Source organism: Sphaeramia orbicularis, chromosome 10 (assembly GCF_902148855.1).
Source record: "Sphaeramia orbicularis chromosome 10, fSphaOr1.1, whole genome shotgun sequence".
NCBI classification, from domain to species: Eukaryota; Metazoa; Chordata; class Actinopteri; order Kurtiformes; family Apogonidae; genus Sphaeramia; species Sphaeramia orbicularis.
The window spans coordinates 18,306,474-18,324,466 of NC_043966.1; the positions used below are offsets into that span (position 1 = coordinate 18,306,474).

Genomic DNA, 17,993 nt, shown 5'->3' on the forward strand with positions numbered 1-17,993 from the left:
TAACAACGGAGCCCCACAGCTGTACGGTGACTTTTTTATTATTCTGCATCCAAAATGATGCTCCATTTAAACACTTTTAGTAATAATTTTATTAATAAATCGCATATAAGGTTCCACTTGAAACATCTATGCATTTTTGGTAAAAGTTTATATTTGCATAATTTGCAGTGGATCCAACTGGTTCAACAAAATCTTCAAACTGGTCAAAGTGTGAGGATTGTCTCTGTGTGCATGCAGTGAATGTGTAGCGTCACACTCTCCTCCACTGCACTTCTAAGTTGCTGTTTTTAGCCTGAGCTGTTTTTCTTTCCTGCTGCAGCAGCTCAGCTCAGTAAAAGTGATGTTTTGGTTCATTTGTTAGTGACAGAGCAGTGTGTCAGACGGGTGTTATCTTACACCACAAACACATCAGCGCTTACTTTGGCTGGCCTCAGCCCCCTCCTCCACCTCCTCTAGACCCTCCATCCGACAGAGGCTCCAGGAGTTCACCTCTCCTATGTTCAATATGAATCTGATATGTGATATTCAGTTAAAAAAAGAACTGTCAGTGTTTCACATGGGGGGGGGATTACTGTCTCTGACACATGAGCACCTGAATAAACTCGCTGCTTTTTGACTTCACAGTCATCCGTCAGTTAGTTATACCCCCCACCCACAAATCCACTCGACTCCAGCCTTCAGGCGCAGTGAGCAAGTCATCATATAGAAGGAGGCAGAAAAAGTAGAGAGGCTGCTGGGAAAATGTAAGGGAAGCTGGGTGTCTGTGTGGGTTAAAGGGGAAGGAGGGGGGGTGTAGGCGGGTTTTGCTCTTTAATGGACTTCACCAAAGATTAATCTCAAAGCCTGCAGACAGGAGACTTAATTACTACAACACTAAGTGTGAGCACATGTTGAAAAAAATGTGATCACAATTTTTTGATGGATGTAAATGACCTTTAAGTGAGAGTCAGCAGCTCAACAGAAACCTTAAAGCTACAGTGTAAAAACTAATCCAGGAATGTAGAAAAATCATCCTAGCGAGTTCAGTAATACAATGTAAGTGGTCACAGATTTGGTGTAAGTCACAGCAAAGGTTAAGTAGTTCTTTACCCTGATAAAAGCTTAAACATTAAAACATTATTGTGCTTGGTTTAATTTCACCCACTTTGCTCCTGTTTTGGCTGTTTAAGGCAATATGAGCTCAGTTCCTGGATCAATAAGGAGAAAATGTGAAATGATAAGACTGTGGAAGGGGTTTCTTCAGAATAAATTGCATGTTTCACCATTTCATCCTTTGATTTCAAATATGCAGCATGCAGTAATGGACATGGACATATTAGAAGACAATTATTTGAGTAAAAGTAGTCAAATTTTACCTTATTACAACCTACTATGAACATTCATGCAAGTCAGGAACCATTATGGTTCTAAAAATGATGTTCTATCTATCTTATCATGATTTTTAGCTGCAGAATCTTTCTTTTTTTCAGGTATATCATGGGCCTGTTGTAGATCCTTTTGATAAAGTTTTTACTACTAAAAAGTCCCTTAATTGATGATGAAGAAACTGCCTCAGAGGTTGTAATTTTAAATTATTGTGAAAGATACAGAATTATTAAACTAAAAAAAAAGCTCTAAATTAACTACCTGGGTTAAATGTCATCTCAAAGGTACAGAAGAAGAAAAGAAATGTGATTGAAAATGTGGATAGTCTGACCTACCTGAACCTCTGGTGAGGCCGAAGACAGTTCAATGGAATCCCCAAACGCAGCCATGGACAGTCGAACCAGATTTCGTAGCATCTGCCGGTGTTCTGCATCAGGGCCTCCTCGTCCCTCTGAGGTCTTGGGCCTCCTGAGAGTCGCTTGAGAGGAAGAACAGGTTGTCTCTGTTTCTTCACCTGCAGCATGAATCTGGCGCTTCAAGGTGCTTGAATGTGAGGCTGAGGAAGATGATGATGAAGGGTTTCTGGATTTCCGAAGGGTTCGATAAGAGGTGGCAGGTGTTAAAGTTCCATCAAGTTCAATGTTTCCTGGTTTCCGAAGTGTTCTAGAGTGATGAGCAGCATCCACCTCTTGGTAGCCTTGAGAATGGAAGCTTGTATTCAACACCGATGGGATCAAAGTATATTTTTTCTCATTTTCGTGATCCTCTGACATAACTGGAGGCGGTGCCAGTGGTTGGGCCTCACTGTTGTTCTCTGGAGGCTCCTCCTTACGCCCCCTGATGACAGGAATTAGCTGAATGTCGGACTTTCTGATGTTCTTCTGTGGACGCCGTGGGTGCCGGGTGTAGGTCGACTCAGCCTGTCTGCAGTTGTATGCTCTGGTGTCCCGTTTTTCTGGTCGACAAAACGTTGTCACTGAGGCAACCACCAACAGCAATAGAAGACATGTTGCCCCTAAACAGATCGCCATCATCATGGTGAAGCTGAGTTGACCCCGGCTACCTGGTGAAGAACTCTTCAGATGATCTTTCAGATTGATGAACGTCACTTCGATTGTTGCCTTGGTGGCTAGTCTTGGAGTGCCCATGTCGGATACAGAAATGTCCATTTTAAAAGTTTTCCCAATGAGCTCTGTCGCATTTGTGGTGTTAACAAACAGATGGCCAGTGGTTTCGTCCAAATAGAATAGTCCTTGTTGATTTCCATTACTGATGAGGTAGCGAAGTTCTCCATTGAGCCCTGAATCTGGGTCTTCGGCTTTAATTGTGGATGCCAGGAATCCTACAAGTCCCTCTTTAAAGTTTTGCAAAGATATCTCTTCAATCTCAGTTCCAAGCTCAGTCACAATCTCCCCTTTATCTGCATTGACAGGAACACTTATAGAAGCCACACCTTTTCTGGATTTTGGCTCTTTAATAATGGGGTAATTATCATTCACATCCTGGATATCAATTTGTACGGTGGCAGTGCTGGTTAAAGGAGGATGACCCTGGTCAACAGCCTCAACTATGATAGAGTAGGTGTTGGATTCCTCGTAGTCCAGTGGACGCTGAACACTTATAACACCACTGGTTGGATGGATAGAGAATGGGTGGTCATTGGGTTTGTGCATAAAATAGGACACTCTTCCACTAAGATCTAAGTCGTCATCATGAGCTTCAACTTTGAGAGCATGGTAGCCCGCCACGTTGTTTTCATCAAAAGAAGCTTTATACATAGAGGTGGAGAACACTGGTGCATTGTCATTCTCATCCAGAACATGGATGGACAGGTGTTTAACACAAGTCAAAGATGGACGTCCAAAATCCCGGGCTATGAGGGTGATGTTGTACTGTTTAACTTTCTCTCGATCCAGTGAGTTGCTGGTTATGATTTTATAATTGTCACCATGGATCTGTACAAGATGGAAAGGGCTAGATGTTTCCTTGATGACTGCACCTACTTTCCCATTTTCTCCTGAATCTGCATCGGACACAATCACCAGAGCAACGAAGGTGCCCGGTGGCACGCTCTCCAACACAGTTGGCCCAGGTGAGTTTTGTGTGGTCCAGGTCACATGGATCCTTGGTGCGTTATCATTGACGTCTTGTAGCTTCACATGCAGCTTGCAATGTGAAGGGATTGCATTGGGTCCTCTATCTCGGGCCTGTACGATCACCTCATGAGAAATCTCAGCCTCATAGTCCAGAGGTGCTCTGACACTTACAGCTCCAGTCTCTGGATCCACATGAAAGAGCTTCTGAGTCGTTGGACGAGTGTGCTTACTGAGCGAATACTCCACCTCCCCATTAGCACCCTGGTCTGGATCTGTGGCCTTGAGGTTGATGATAATTGTCCCAAGATCTGTATCCTCAGAGAGCTCCACAGTTGGAGTGCTATCCTCAAATGTTGGGTTGTTATCATTTGAGTCCTGGATATTAATGCGAATTAATGTGCTACCAGACCTTGGGGGGTTCCCTTTATCCCATGCAACAAGGGTTAAATCAAAGGAGGCCTGAACCTCTCGATCTAGCTCTTTGATAACCACGAGCTCTGCTTGTTTTGTACCTCCAGGTGCGACTGTCACATCCAAAGCGAAGTGTTGGTTGAGAGATAATGAATAGGTCTGAAGTCCATTTGGCCCTGCATCAGGATCCACGGCCCGGTCCAGTGGGATTCTCATCCTCAGTGCTGCTGTTTCTGAGATCTCCAACTCCTGCAGGGGGCTGGGGAAGCTGGGACTGTGATCGTTCAAGTCCATCACCTCCACGTGAACCCGCAGGCAGTTCACGGCTCCACTTTTTCTGTACAGGACGCTGAAGGCCAGCTCACACAGGTCAGACCCCCGGCAGAGCTCCTCCCTGTCCAGCCGGCCATGGGTAGACACAATCCCATCTCGAGTGCTGACGGAGAAGGGAAGGGCTTTCCCTTGCTCTACAACCTGGAAATCTTCCAGAGGACCAACCTCATCCCTTTGTCGGAGGTCATCCAGCAGACGACCGACCCGGGTTCCAGCTGGCTGCTCCTCCCAGACCCGGTACTGGATGGTTATTGATGAAGTGTTGGAGGAACCAGCATCAGAGCAAAGGCTCAGAACCAGCAGCAAAGCCAGCAGCATAATGACGTGAACACAGCAATCCAGTCTACTGACTAAACTGACATTTCTCCAATTCAATGTACATTTATATTTTATATCTAAAATATTCAAAACCTCTTCAATTCCTGGCTTGAAATCAGTTTAAATCACTAAAATATGATTCAAAAGTCTAAAATACAACAAATGACAGATTAAATCTGACAAATTACAGTTCAATGTAATGTTTTTAAGGTGGCAGCATAATGTGACTACAATAAACCTGTGTCTACTCATGAAAGGATGGTGATGATCTAAAGCATAAAAATACAATGTGTAGTATAAAATGTCTAGAATAGTTTTTTTTTCTGCAAAGATGTCAAAAATATAAAAATCTGGTAAATTTATGACAAATTAGATTTCTGGAAACCTAAACAAATCTAACCTGGTAAAGACAACTGTTATTTACTTTCTTTCTTTCTTTCTTCCTCTCTTTTTTTATGAATGAAAAACTGACAAAATGTTAGTGAAGAGACTACTATGGTAACCTGTACTTAAGATATGGTCCTCTTTTCCCTCACACAGCCCCTCTCTGCCTGCCGTTGTTACTCACTCATACAGCTGCTGGCGTTCGGCCTCTCAGTTCATCCTCCTCAACTCAGGGAAGTTTTCCTCCAACTGAGGAAGTTTGGATGTGGGTTTCCACATGCTACGAGAGCCACCAGCCTATCCGAGGAAAGAAGGAGGGTCATATGCAAATGAGACCAGACTCAACACAAAGAAAGCCCTCCTGCCCTGAGGAAACTCGGCACAACTTTGGAGTGCTTTTAAAGAAATAGGACACCACCTCTCTGTCACTTAACGCCATCCCCCCCTTTGAGGCTACATGAAGCCATCGCAAACTGCAGCATGGGCGCTTGTCATTTGGAAAATTTGTGTTAAAATAAATCTCTAAAGGTCACACTGGGATGTAAATCTGAACTCCATCTCACTGACGTAAGGTCTGGGGTCCTGAGAACAAAAACAGAGAGGAATATAGGCTATAGTCATCGATGTGGTAACAGTTGTAGAGGGGTAATGCTCAAAAAAGAGACACAATACAAAGACTAAATTCCAGGTTTAATGTTTCAGTTGTCAAGGACGTCCGTCACAATGAAGAATGTTTTGATCTTACATCGTACTTGAAAATGAAGGCGATGATTCACATCTGAGGGATGGGAAGGAAAACAGTCCTTGATGACTCAGTCTTCTATGGTGAATGCTAAAAATGCAGAAGCCTGTCCTTAATGTGTCAAAACCCACATTTGAGCTTTTCCCACATATAATTATAAAGAGTTAGAGCATTGGTCTGAAACCACAGGCCACAGAGGTCAAAACATTTCCAGAAAATCGTGGAAGGAGCTCATTCCAGTCATTTCTCAGCAGCTCAAGGTGTGTTAGTAGAAAGGGATCAGTTATTTTCCTTCAAATGATGAATTAAAGGGTTTAATGGTGCTGCAGAACTGTCATTGGCCTATGTGTAATATTATGCAAAGGCAAAATCTATGTTTTGTCTATAGATATCAGCCTTGTCTTCAAATGTGACTCCACTAAAGATTTTTCTGTCTGACACAAACCAGACCACAGGAACATTTTAACATGTAAACAAAATCTATACTCTACTTATTGAAGTATTTTGTGCATGCACATAGATGTGTAATATAGTACAATGTAGTAGAAGTACCTGATGAGATAGACCATTCTGTACAGTGGCAACTGAGGGAAGAAAGTACTTTTATTAGGTGTTTGGTGAATATTTGGTGTCAGAATGAACCATTAAATGCTGTGTATTATTCAGTGGAACCTTTTATTCTCTGGATATTTACAGCCCTGAGGTTAGAAAGCATGTCATTTGATTTTTCTGGAAGATTGCCAGAGAATCCTGCTTTTACTTAAAGATTAATGTTAGTTTCCTGTTCAATAACAATTAACATCTGTCATCTGGATAGTGAACTGCTGATATTCACACTTGTGCATCCATATGGCGTACACACAACACTGTGATTAAACACTTAAGGAGATATTGTTTACATTGTTAGTACTTGATATTTTGAGTAATATGCACATGTTTATTATTGTTCTTCTCATATGCTCTGAGTCTCTTAGATAAATGTATTTTACATTTTATGCCATACTCTACATGTGACGACAGCAATTTCATCACTAGTCGCTTTTCCCTTGACCCTTAAATTGTGTGAATGTAACTTGCGCATAAAAATGTATCTAATGGAAAAACAACAATTTTGCGAAAACTCTTGATTTTCAATTAAAAGTTTTTGTTCTGGCAAGAGGTGGTTTTTCGGGCGTAGCGCAAATGGTATATCATGCAAAAGTGCAATGGAAAGACCTTTTTCCACAACTAGAGTCACGTGAATAAAAAAAAGGATGTTGACGGATGTAATACAAAAGCGAAGAAGAACAGTTTTAAAAGAAATATGGCACGGTATGGGTGGACACACCAGGGAAATTGAATAATTTTTTAATTTAGTACAGGATAGAAGGGTAATATAATAATAATAATAATAATAATGAATATATCTGTAAATCAACATGATATTTACGTTTGTCACCATGTTTATGGAATGACTTCTCGTGTCATCACACGATAATAAACTAGAAAAGCACTCGGAGCGCAGACCTCCGGCAAGGCAGATCTGCACCCCCCCGATCACCACCAAAATGTAATCATTTGTTCCTTGTGCCAGTATCAACATTTCCTGAAAATTTCATGAAAATCCGTCCATAACGTTTGGAGTTGCTCACCAACCAACCAACCAACCAACCAACCAACCAACAAACCCTGGCAAAAACATAACCTCCTTGGCGGAGGTAATGAACAAATCATCGCATTTGTGATTTAATGGAAAAAGTGACATTATGCACTTCTGTTTTTTCTTAATTTAGTAAATATCGGGTAAGTTTTGCACATATGTTCAATGGAAAAGCAACTACTGATTATTTTTATTCCTTTGCTATGTCATTTCTATTGTGAAATCAGCTTAAAACCTAAAGTATCTTCATAAATAAACAAGGATTTTTTGTGCATAAAGCTAATCTGAACTGAAAAAAAAAACTAAAGGTGTTCTGACACGACTGAATGAACTGAGTAGGTGTAAAAATTGCCGTACACTGCATTTGTCGTTAAATAACCAGCCGTCAGCAGTGTGTTGCTCTGCTTTGTTATCTCTTTTATTGGCACATGACGGTGCTGATGTTTTTATGCTCCTGCCCACAGCCCCGTCCCCATCTGAGGCGAGAGATAACCGATACACTTGAACCTTCTCTCAGCCTGCAGGATATTCAGGGACCAAATGAAAAACAAGTGCTGTGCATGCTGGGAAACATTTAACTTATGTTACTCAATCTTTCATGCTCCATACGATGACAAAAAAGTAGAGTTTTGTCGGCGCTTGTCAGAACGTGGCTCAAGTTCCCATTTGCCAACAACATTAAATAAATCACAGCCTGCGCCATATATTTAAACTGAGAACATCATATTACAGTTTCAACTTTTTACCCTTTGGCATAAATGAAACTAAATTTGTCAGTTTGCATATCTGACAGATGTTTTTATGTCTAGTTTTATACAATACTGTGCAAAAATCCACTTTTAGCTTAGTGTTTTTTTGCAGGATTGAAATGAGTATAGATATTTATTTTTCATTTTCTTTTCTGTAACAATAGGAAGTATGTGCACAGCCTTAAAAGACACACAAGAAACTGAACTAAATGGGTTCTAAAAGTTAAAGGGACTATTTGGGGTGACCCCTATTCCAATGATGGGAACATTTAACTTATGTTACTCAAGTTTTACTTCTTATGTAAATATGTATATAGTCTGTACAGTTTTACTATTATTTTTGTACTTTTTTGCCTTATCTTTGTATCTTTGCACATTTTCTTCACCTGCACCTTATCCTGTTGCTGTTTTAGTCAGTCTTATCTTATCTTATCTTATCTTATCTTATCTTATCTTATCTTATCTTATCTTATCTTATCTTATACAATTAAAAATATCTGACGTGTTGAACAAAACCTGGTATAAAACATCACAAAATTAATGCAATAAATCTCACATTGTCTGAACAATAGGGTTAAAGATGTTAAGTGCAAAGGGAGATGACACTGAATACTACCACTCTGGTTTATGGAAGCAGTTTTTTCCCTGTATCTTTTGTTTTTACTGCTGTACATACTTCACATATATCCAGACTGTATCTTAATGCAGATACTGAGAAATGCATATGTGTGGTCATTAGCCTAATGTTGGCATTGGGCTTTTTTCATGTGTTCTGTACTGTATTTCTGTTTGTGATATAACATTAAGAAAACACAAATTACCCGATTTCATCTTCTTTCTAAACAAACCCACTTTTATTTTCTAATTTCATAAAAACTCTGTGTGCTTTTGCTTGGTGATATTTAGTGAAGTGATGTGGCAATTTTGCAATCTATCTCTTCAAATTGCTATCAAATACATGTAAAACCATCAGACTAATTATCAATAGTCTATCAATGGCCTATAATTGTTTGCCTCATTCCTTCAGCTGTTTACCTAATACAAACACAGTCCAAATGTATGCACAACTAGAAGCTGCACGTTAATCAGTATTCTCTCATGGAAGTGAACTTTAAGTGTTTTGGCTGAATTAATAATCCCAGAAACTAAAACGAACTAAAAATGGATTTAATTAAAATAGCTTTCCAGTGATGTCAGCTGTCGTCTGTTCAGGCGCCCGAAACTCGAGCTGTGGTTCATCCAGGCAGAGCAGAGGTCAGCCAATCAGATTAGATTATCACCAAAACAAACACCATCAACCTCCTGTCTGCAGCCAATCATCTGACACCCACTGTGGGTCAGCGTCCACGTCTCTGAACGTCTGAAAGAGATTCCCCTTTGAATACGTTGCAGGAGGAGAGTACTTTTGCAGAAACACACACACACACACACACACACATACACATCTGTTTGCAATTATTTTACCACCTGTATGAAAGTGTGTGTGGTCAAGAAGCTAAAGCACAGTGATCAGCCTCGGTGTAGATTCACAAATGTCTGCACAAAATTTCACAGTAGTAAATAATGTGACTTTTTATAGAACGCAGAACTTCCTGCACTGACACTGAACTTGAAAGTGCAGAACTGCTAGACATAGTTTTTATTCTACGAGATACTGGAATGGATCTTACAGAACTCATAAAAAGGTGGAAATCAGCTTAGTCTGTGTCTGTGTGCACAAATGGCTCATATACATTATACTGCAGCAGGATTGGAACCTGTTACCCCATCCCCCAAAGGGAAGGCAAGCGGTATTGTTTTTGGTTCTATTTGTTTCTTTGTTTGTTAACACTTTAGCAGCAAAACTATTGGTTGAATTCATACCAAATTGGGTTTATAGATTGCCAGTGACCCACAATAGATCTGATTACATTTTGGGAAAAGTAGGTCAAAGTTCAAATTCTTTATGAATTTTTAAAAAATCTTTTTTCCCCATTTACTTATAATGGGCAAAATTTCACGTCTATAAAAACATCAATTTTGTTTCAGTTTACTTCAAACTTGGCATATACTGTATATAGAGGTAATTGTTATACATTAATCTGACATAAAGCTAAGGCATATGTATTTTTTCACATTTTCTGTATTTTTTTCTCCACCATTTACTTAACATTGCAGTACTCCGCTATTATAAATCATAGGGAAATCAGTCAAAAAAAAAAAAAAAAGCATCCATAAAATATTCATAATTTCTAATCAACTCATTCTGGAAAAACAATTTGTTTTAATAAATGAATGCCATTGAGAAACTGATTAAACTTACTGTGGGTTAAAATTTTGAGCTCTGGGTGGGATGATTAGAGTGTGCAGAAAAAGTCACGAAAACATACTGTGCATTTGTTTTTTCAACTTCATGTACATTATCACAACACAAGTGTGTATAATAAGCTACAATACGTGTGAAGGGTGGGATTTGTTGTGCATGGCACCACTTGTTTGTGTTTGTGTTGGTGCAATTATGTGACCCCATTAGTGGCCATTAGCCATGCAATAGACAGCAAATCCACCTTTTGTTTGGCCTGAACCCTTGCTGAAAGCAGTTCAGAACTCCTGGACTATGTGCGTGTATGTGTGTGTGTGTGTGTGTGTGTGTGTGTGTGTGCGTGTGTGAGGGTGTGTGTGCGTGTGTGTGTGTGTGTGTGTGTGTGGTGGTTAAAAGCAGGATGTGGCTGATCTGCTGACCCACATGCTGCCTGATAAGAATCAGAGTGGGAGAAGACAAATACCACACTCCACTGCAGTAGGTTACACTGTGTATGTGTGTGTGTGTGTGACTTATTCCATTCATTCTCTTTGTGTTGCTAACCTGGAGCAATATTTTAGTCGAATCTCATTATCAGAAACAAAAACAAAGTAGCTGAACAGGACATATATTCTGAGAAGCATAACCTTTATTAGGTTACTGTGGGCAGATCAACAATATCTGAAAGCAGTGTGTGCAGCATTTAAGTAAATAAAGGATCTCTCCATTCCTGCTCAGGATTACAAAAAGATTTGGCTTTTGCTTTTTTAAATTTTTTTTTTTAGTTCAGTTTATTTCGAATATGCAACAAGACAAAGTAATCTTACTTAGTCCTTAGACATAAATCAGGTAGTAAGAAGTCATGGAAAAAAAAAAACAAAAACAAAACTTATACATATACATGACTTCATTTGCACATTCGCTTTAATTTTAACAAACATATTACAACTCACTGGAATTATTTATTTATTTATTACCCCGCCGTCTGAAGGGGAGGCAAGGGGTATTGTTTTTGGTTTGGTTTGTTTGTTTGTTTGTTAACACTTTAGCAGCAAAACTATTGGCTGAATTCATACCAGATTTACCAGTGACCCAGAATAGATGTGATTACATTTTGGGAACAGTAGGTCAAAGTTAAATTTTTTTAGGAATTTTTAAAATCTTCCCATTTACTTATAATGAACGAAACATGTGCAAGGGGCAGGGTTTGTTGTGCCTGGCAACACTTGTTTTTTTTTTTTCTTTTAAAACCAGCCTTGATATCATTCAGTATTAATGGGATGCTATTTGGTTGTGGTGAGTTTCGGTGTATCCTGTCTTTATTTTTCTGGTTCTAAATTAAAATACCATAATCTGTCAGTTTTATATTATGTTGATGCATTAAACATGACATCACATAGTTTTATGAATGCCCAACTTCAAGGACAAAACAAACCATTCACTCTCTGATCACCAGTTATTATACCAGATTTATACAGTATATTTAAAATACTGGATGCTTGTTATTCCGGCTGATGCACTAACAAACAACATGGGCCTGGATCAGCTGAGTTGTGTTTCTTCAGACTTTTTTAAGTTTATTGCACACCCTGCAGTACAGGTGTGGATGATATGATATGAATGGTACAGTTGCGGAAAAATTATTAGACCATCAAAAGTCATCAAAAACAATGGTTATGCAATCAAGTACTAACTCCTGAGTGTATCATGTGACTAAAACAGACAGAAAAGAAAACACGGAATGTCTAAAAGCACTGTTTTTGTCAGTACAATGCCATAGATATTGATGTAAGAACTGAAGCGATTTTGGTTATTATCAAGAAAACATGGAAAATGGATAGATACCAGCTCTGAAATTAAACTCTTATGGGCTATTTTTGTTGTAATCATTATATTTGTCCAAACAAATGTACCTTTAGATGTACAAGGCATTAAAATGGACAAGAAATTGAAGAGAACAAGGGTGGCCTAATAATTTTTTCAGCGACTGTATCATGTGTGCGATGATAACACCATATGAATCTCAGGCTATGACATGTCAAAGTACAAGAATCAGTCATCGGTGTACAATATCTTCTGTATTTGTACTGTTATTAACACAAACAATGAAGATAAGCGACTGACTGTGAAGTAATATTTCTGTCTGAAGTCGAGGAGGAGGAGAATGTGGGCCTGGCCAGTGACTAAAGAAAGCTAATGTAAAAGTTCTTAGTGCAATATTATAAAGTGACATGTTGCATTGATCAATGCATTGTTTCATGCAAAATTCATCTTAGTTTACAAGTTGATAAATGTCGTAGCAGCAGTCCCAGTGTGCAATAATCCTAATTTTCTGTCATTTTGTTCCTCACATTAACAGGAGCACCTCTCTGCTGTATTTCCATATTTACATTATTATCATTTGAAGTATGTGTGTTCCGTTTTGAGTTATTGTGTGTAACTGATGATAGCAGAGCTGTATTTGTGTTTAACTGTTGCAGCCTGTGTTCATCATTTTGCAGCTCATGTGCATCATAGTGAGAAACTATGTAAACCTGCTTAAAGGAGTAATGTTTTTCTTTTTTGTCTTTTTTTTTTTTTAAAATAGAATTATGCTTTATAAAACATTTCCCTGTGGTCTACATAAACTCTAAATGCTCTGCTTGGGTCTGAATTCTTCATTAATTCAACTCCACAGATCCATCTTCAACCCTATTTCTGAGTAATGACACCAGAAAGGTCGTTTTGAGCGCTGGCCCTTTAAATGCAAATGAGCCACTTCATGCCCCACCCCCTCCAGGTTGTTGGCTGTGCTGCTCTGTCCCGTTCAACCTACAACTGAACATTTTAGGTAATCGGCTCGAAGTTTGGACATATTTTCAGTATGGACTACAACTACTGCTGCTGATAAACAATTATGTCGTACTCGGAGAAATGTTTGTCAGAAGTCTTGACCTTATATGTGCAAATATTGTGCCGTAACTAGTTATAGACGCAACAAATTAAGCAGGAATTAAAACAGGTTGTAGAAATCCAGTTGATTTTTGCCAAAATTAATATAAAGATAGCTTTGCAGCACCTGGAGGGTTCAAATTCAAACTTTTTGAACTATTAGGGTCCAAATACACAAATAAATGAACCAAAGACTAATAAAAGTGGGTTTAGCAAAATATGACCCCAAAGAGAGAGATGGATTTTGTAAACGACTGAATTATGAGTCCAGAGAGTAGTGTATTTTAACAATTCAGAAAAACTAAAAAACAACCTGAATATTTCCTCTAAAGGCAGAGTGTAGTGCACTCATTTACCCCAACACTAACATGGTTCAGTCAGAGCCTTTGTCCAATAAGAGGATCCAACACGACAACAGACGATGACACGAGTCTGTTGACACCCAAACAGTGACCGAGCTGAACCTGTTCACCTCCACCTCTGCTGTCCCCGAGCGCTGATTTATTTGTTTACATTTCAACCTCTGGCCTCCTCACTTCCCTCCTCTCTTCATCACCTCCTCCTAGTGTATCTCCTTCACCTCTCCATCCTTCATACTCTCCTCCTGATCTCTTTCCCTTCAGCCTGCCTCCTCTGTCCTCACCTCCTCCTCTCCTACATCTGTGAACTAGTTTCCTGTCGCAGGAAACGGGCGGATGATGAGCTCAGAAACAGGATGGAGAGGAGAGGAGAGGAGAAACGAGGAGAGGAGAAATGAGGAGAGGAGAAACAAGGAGAGGACAGGAGAAATGAGGAGAGGAGAAACGAGGACAGGAGAAGAAAAACAAGGAGAAACGAGGAGAAATGAGGAGAAGAGAGGAGAGGAGGGGAGAGTTGAAATGAGGAGAGGAGAGGAGAGGAGAGGAGAAATGAGGAGAGGAGAAATGAGGAGAGGAGAAACGAGGAGAGGAGAGGAAAAACAAGGAGAAACGAGGAGAGGAGAAGAGAGGAGAAATGAGAAATGAGGAGAGGAGAAACAAAGAGAAGAGAGGAGAGGAGAGGAGAGGAGAGGAGAGGGGAGGAGAGGAGAGGAGAGGAGAGGGGAGGGGAGGGGAGGAGAGGAGAGGAGAGGAGAGGAGAGGAGAGGAGAGGAGAGGAGAGGAGAGGAGAGGAGAGGAGAGGAGAGGAGAGGAGAGGAGAGGAGAGGAGAGGAGAGGAGAGGAGAGGAGAAAAAAACGGGAAAAAAGTTGATGTGTGTTGGATAAAAAGCCACTGTATTGATATGAAGACCCCCTCTTGTTATGGGTGGGTGGGTAATATACCACTGCTCTAATGTTCATATTAGATGTGTGATGATGTGATATGTTTGGAAAATAAAAATAAAAAATGTAAGTCATTAAATAAAAAAAAAAAAACTGCCAAAAATTATAACAAAACTGTACAATACACTGGCAGAGCTAACTAAAGTCAGTTTGACACTGCAGCTAATCAAAATAAATGTGATATAAGCTCCAAGTATTCAGCTGACAGAACATAACTCACTTGATTACATGTCATCCAGATAAAATTAGTTTCTGGGTCAGACATTTTCTGGGGTGTTTTCCTTGTTGCGTTTGATAGATTTCACAAACAATTTTAGTCAGGACAATGTAAATGTTGATTCTTCACCTATTCATTACACTGTAAACAGCGGTTCTGTTGCCATCTTCCTTCCTCTATATTTCTTGTTCTCATCCGTATCTCTTTGTTCATATGTTGTACACTTTGTTTATCATGATAGAAATGATGATGTATTTTAAATTTCCTGTTTTTTCCGATCAACATTAGAAGAAGACAAGCCATCATGGGCACCGTGATATAGTCACCTCACATTTTATTTAGAAAAAAAAGTGCATGCTGTATATTTTATGAGTATTTTGTACAGTCTGTGCCTGTTATATTATTGGACAGAATGAAAAATAAATGGGACATAGTGAACAGCAGGCAGAGGAAACAGCAGCATCATAACTGTGTGTGTCTGCAGAGTAAATAGTTTCTTCCTGTGATTGTGAATCCTGCTCCACCTTATTCAGACCTACTGACCTCCTGAACACTCACACACAAACACACGCAAATACACACAAACACACTGTTGCAGCTTCATATACCTGTATGTATACACTCCACCTGCAGTAACTATCTTAACCTGATCAACAAACATTTTGCGGCATTGTTCTTATTGCATTGTTGTTATTTTGTATCTTAACTCTGATGTTACAGTTGTGCTCAGAAGTTTACATACCCTAACAGAATGTGCATGGAACAGTCTTGGATGTTCCAACATGACAATGACCCAAAACACAAGGCAACGTGGACCTGTCATTTGCTACAGCAGAAAAAAGTGAATGTGAAGGAGTGTCCATCTCAGTCTCCTGACCTCAGTAACATTGAGGCACTTTGGGGGGCCTGAAACATGCAGTTCATGCAAGAAAATCCAAAATCTAAAGGGAGTGATATTTTGCTTTTTTAAATGTAATTATATATTTTCAAACTTTTCCCTGTGGTCTACATAAACTGTCAATGCTCTGCTTGGGTCTGAATTCTTCATTAATTCAACTCCACAGGTCCATCTTCAACCCTATTTCTCAGTTATGACGCCAGAAAGGTCGTTTTGAGCGCTGACCCTTTAAATGGAAATTAGCCACTTCAGGTCCCGCCCCCTCCAGGTTGTTGGCTGTGCTGTTCTGTCCCGTTCAACCAACAACTGAACATTTTAGGTAATCGGCTCAAAGTTTGGGCATAATTTCAGTATGGACTACAACTGCTGCTGCTGATAAACAATTATGTCGTACTCAGAGAAATGTTCGTTGGAAGTCTTGACCTTATATGTGCAAACGTCATAATGTAACTAGTTATAGATGTAACAAATTAAGCAGAAATTAAAACGGGTTATAGAAATCCATACAGTTTTTGCCAAAATGAATATAAAGATACCTTTGCAGCACCTGGAGGGTTCAAATTCAAACTTTTTGAACTTTTAGAGTCCAAATACACAAATAAATGAACCAAAGACTAATAAAAGTGGATTTAGCAAAATATGAGCTCTTTAAAGGAACTGAAGGTGTTACGCCAGAAAGAACGGGCAGCTTTAACATCTGAGAAAATAAAGTGCCTCATCCACAACTACCACAGAAGACTTGAAGCTGTCATTGATGGTAAAGGGGCCAATACAGAGGATTAAGAACATGGAAACTTTAGATCAGGGTCGTTTGGATAGTTTCTGTTCTCAGTATGATTTAAAAAGAGCAAACACATTTGTTTGATAATAAACAGCTTCACCCAACCACTAGCCACGAGTGACAGAAAAGTTTTTGTATTATCATTTATATTCTCTGAAAAATGGCCAATTAATCATAATCTCCTAAGGTATGTAAACTAATGAACACAACTATATGTGCCCTGGTTAAAAAAATGTGAGCTTTGAGATAAGTATTGCTTGTAACACTCAGCCTTAGTGAATTTAAGTCCCTTATTCTGATTATTTCTGCACATTTAACTTTAAAGTAGGAGTAAAGATCAGCATTTAAAAGAAAAACAAAAGTTTTCTTGATTTAGAATATTTAAAGAAAAAATCATTCTATGCTCCTATTTAATGTTTTCTTTCTCCTTTTGCAAAGTAGAAAAACATCTCCTATTAGTCCTTGACAATGGAGTTAAACTGCTGTGAATATACTGTACGTTGTGATCAAATTGATTATTGTTCAAATATCTTCATGTGTGTTGTAAGTCTGGTGTCCACATGCTGCGGTTGCTCTTAACTTCATTCTGGTTAAAATCCTTCAGCAAAACACTTCCTGTCTGAGATTAGAGCAGAAACAAGTGGTCTGCAGCTGTCGCTCCTGCACACATTAAGGTTCTCTGATTAATCCGAACCACACATGCTGCCAGCAGGATTTTCTTTGGTTTTGAATCATTAAACACAGAATGTGTGCAGCTTTGGAAGAGCTACTTTGGCACTGCAGCATGGAGAGCTATTAGCTAACAAGTAACCTGCTACAAGAAGAAGTAGGAAGTAGACTGATCTGAGTTAACTCTTTGCTGCAGTTGTTTTAGGTGTATTCTTACCTGTCTGCAAAGGTTGGAGTGAAAGTTCCTTTATGGGCACATATCTGTCTCCTTTGGCCGATAATCTATCACATGATCCTCCATTATTTTCTATTGGCTGTGGACAGAGGATACAGTGTTAGCGCATTTTAGTTAATGAACTTACATACTGTATGTCAAGTAAGGAAACACCTTTGTGTAAAATACTGAACAAATACAGTGTTAAAGGTGTTCTATGTACGACTCAAATTCCAAACTCTCAATAACAGGAGGAAGTCACATACCTGAACACACTCAGGACGACCAAAGCCACCAAAAAAATCAATGCTACAGATCCACAGACTGTACCACTCACTGAATAAAGTATAAATCTCATTGTTTCTACACATCTGTACAATGGTATCATCAAGTTTTCTTCTTCAAAGTCATAGTCAGTTATTTTGACAGTCAGTCAAACTCACACTGTGTTTTGTGTATGTCAGGTTATTCACATTTTTTGTGAAAGGATAGTATGTAAATGTAAATATTTTCATGTAATTTTACTTTTTGTGTTGTCGGATGCTTCTATGAAACTGGGTTCATTTGGGATCTGACACTTTGCCAGCTATTTAAATCCAAAAAATAAAGAAGAAACGTAGACATATTTCCACACAGGATGTACCTAATGATGATAAATGCAAAA

The 17,993-nt window shown here is 39.2% G+C and overlaps 1 protein-coding gene across 2 annotated transcripts in view; it reads right to left on the minus strand.

Annotated features, from left to right (window-relative positions):
* Positions 1–5,143, minus strand: part of pcdh12 (protocadherin 12) — a 37,248-nt gene extending 32,105 nt beyond the window's left edge. For both annotated transcript variants that reach the window (XM_030146428.1, XM_030146427.1), the window contains exon 1: positions 1,701–5,143. In XM_030146428.1, coding sequence (XP_030002288.1) covers positions 1,701–4,523 — 2,823 coding nt within the window. In that variant the 5' untranslated portion in view covers positions 4,524–5,143. The remainder of the gene's footprint in view (positions 1–1,700) is intronic.
* Between the last annotated feature and the right edge of the window lie 12,850 nt (positions 5,144–17,993).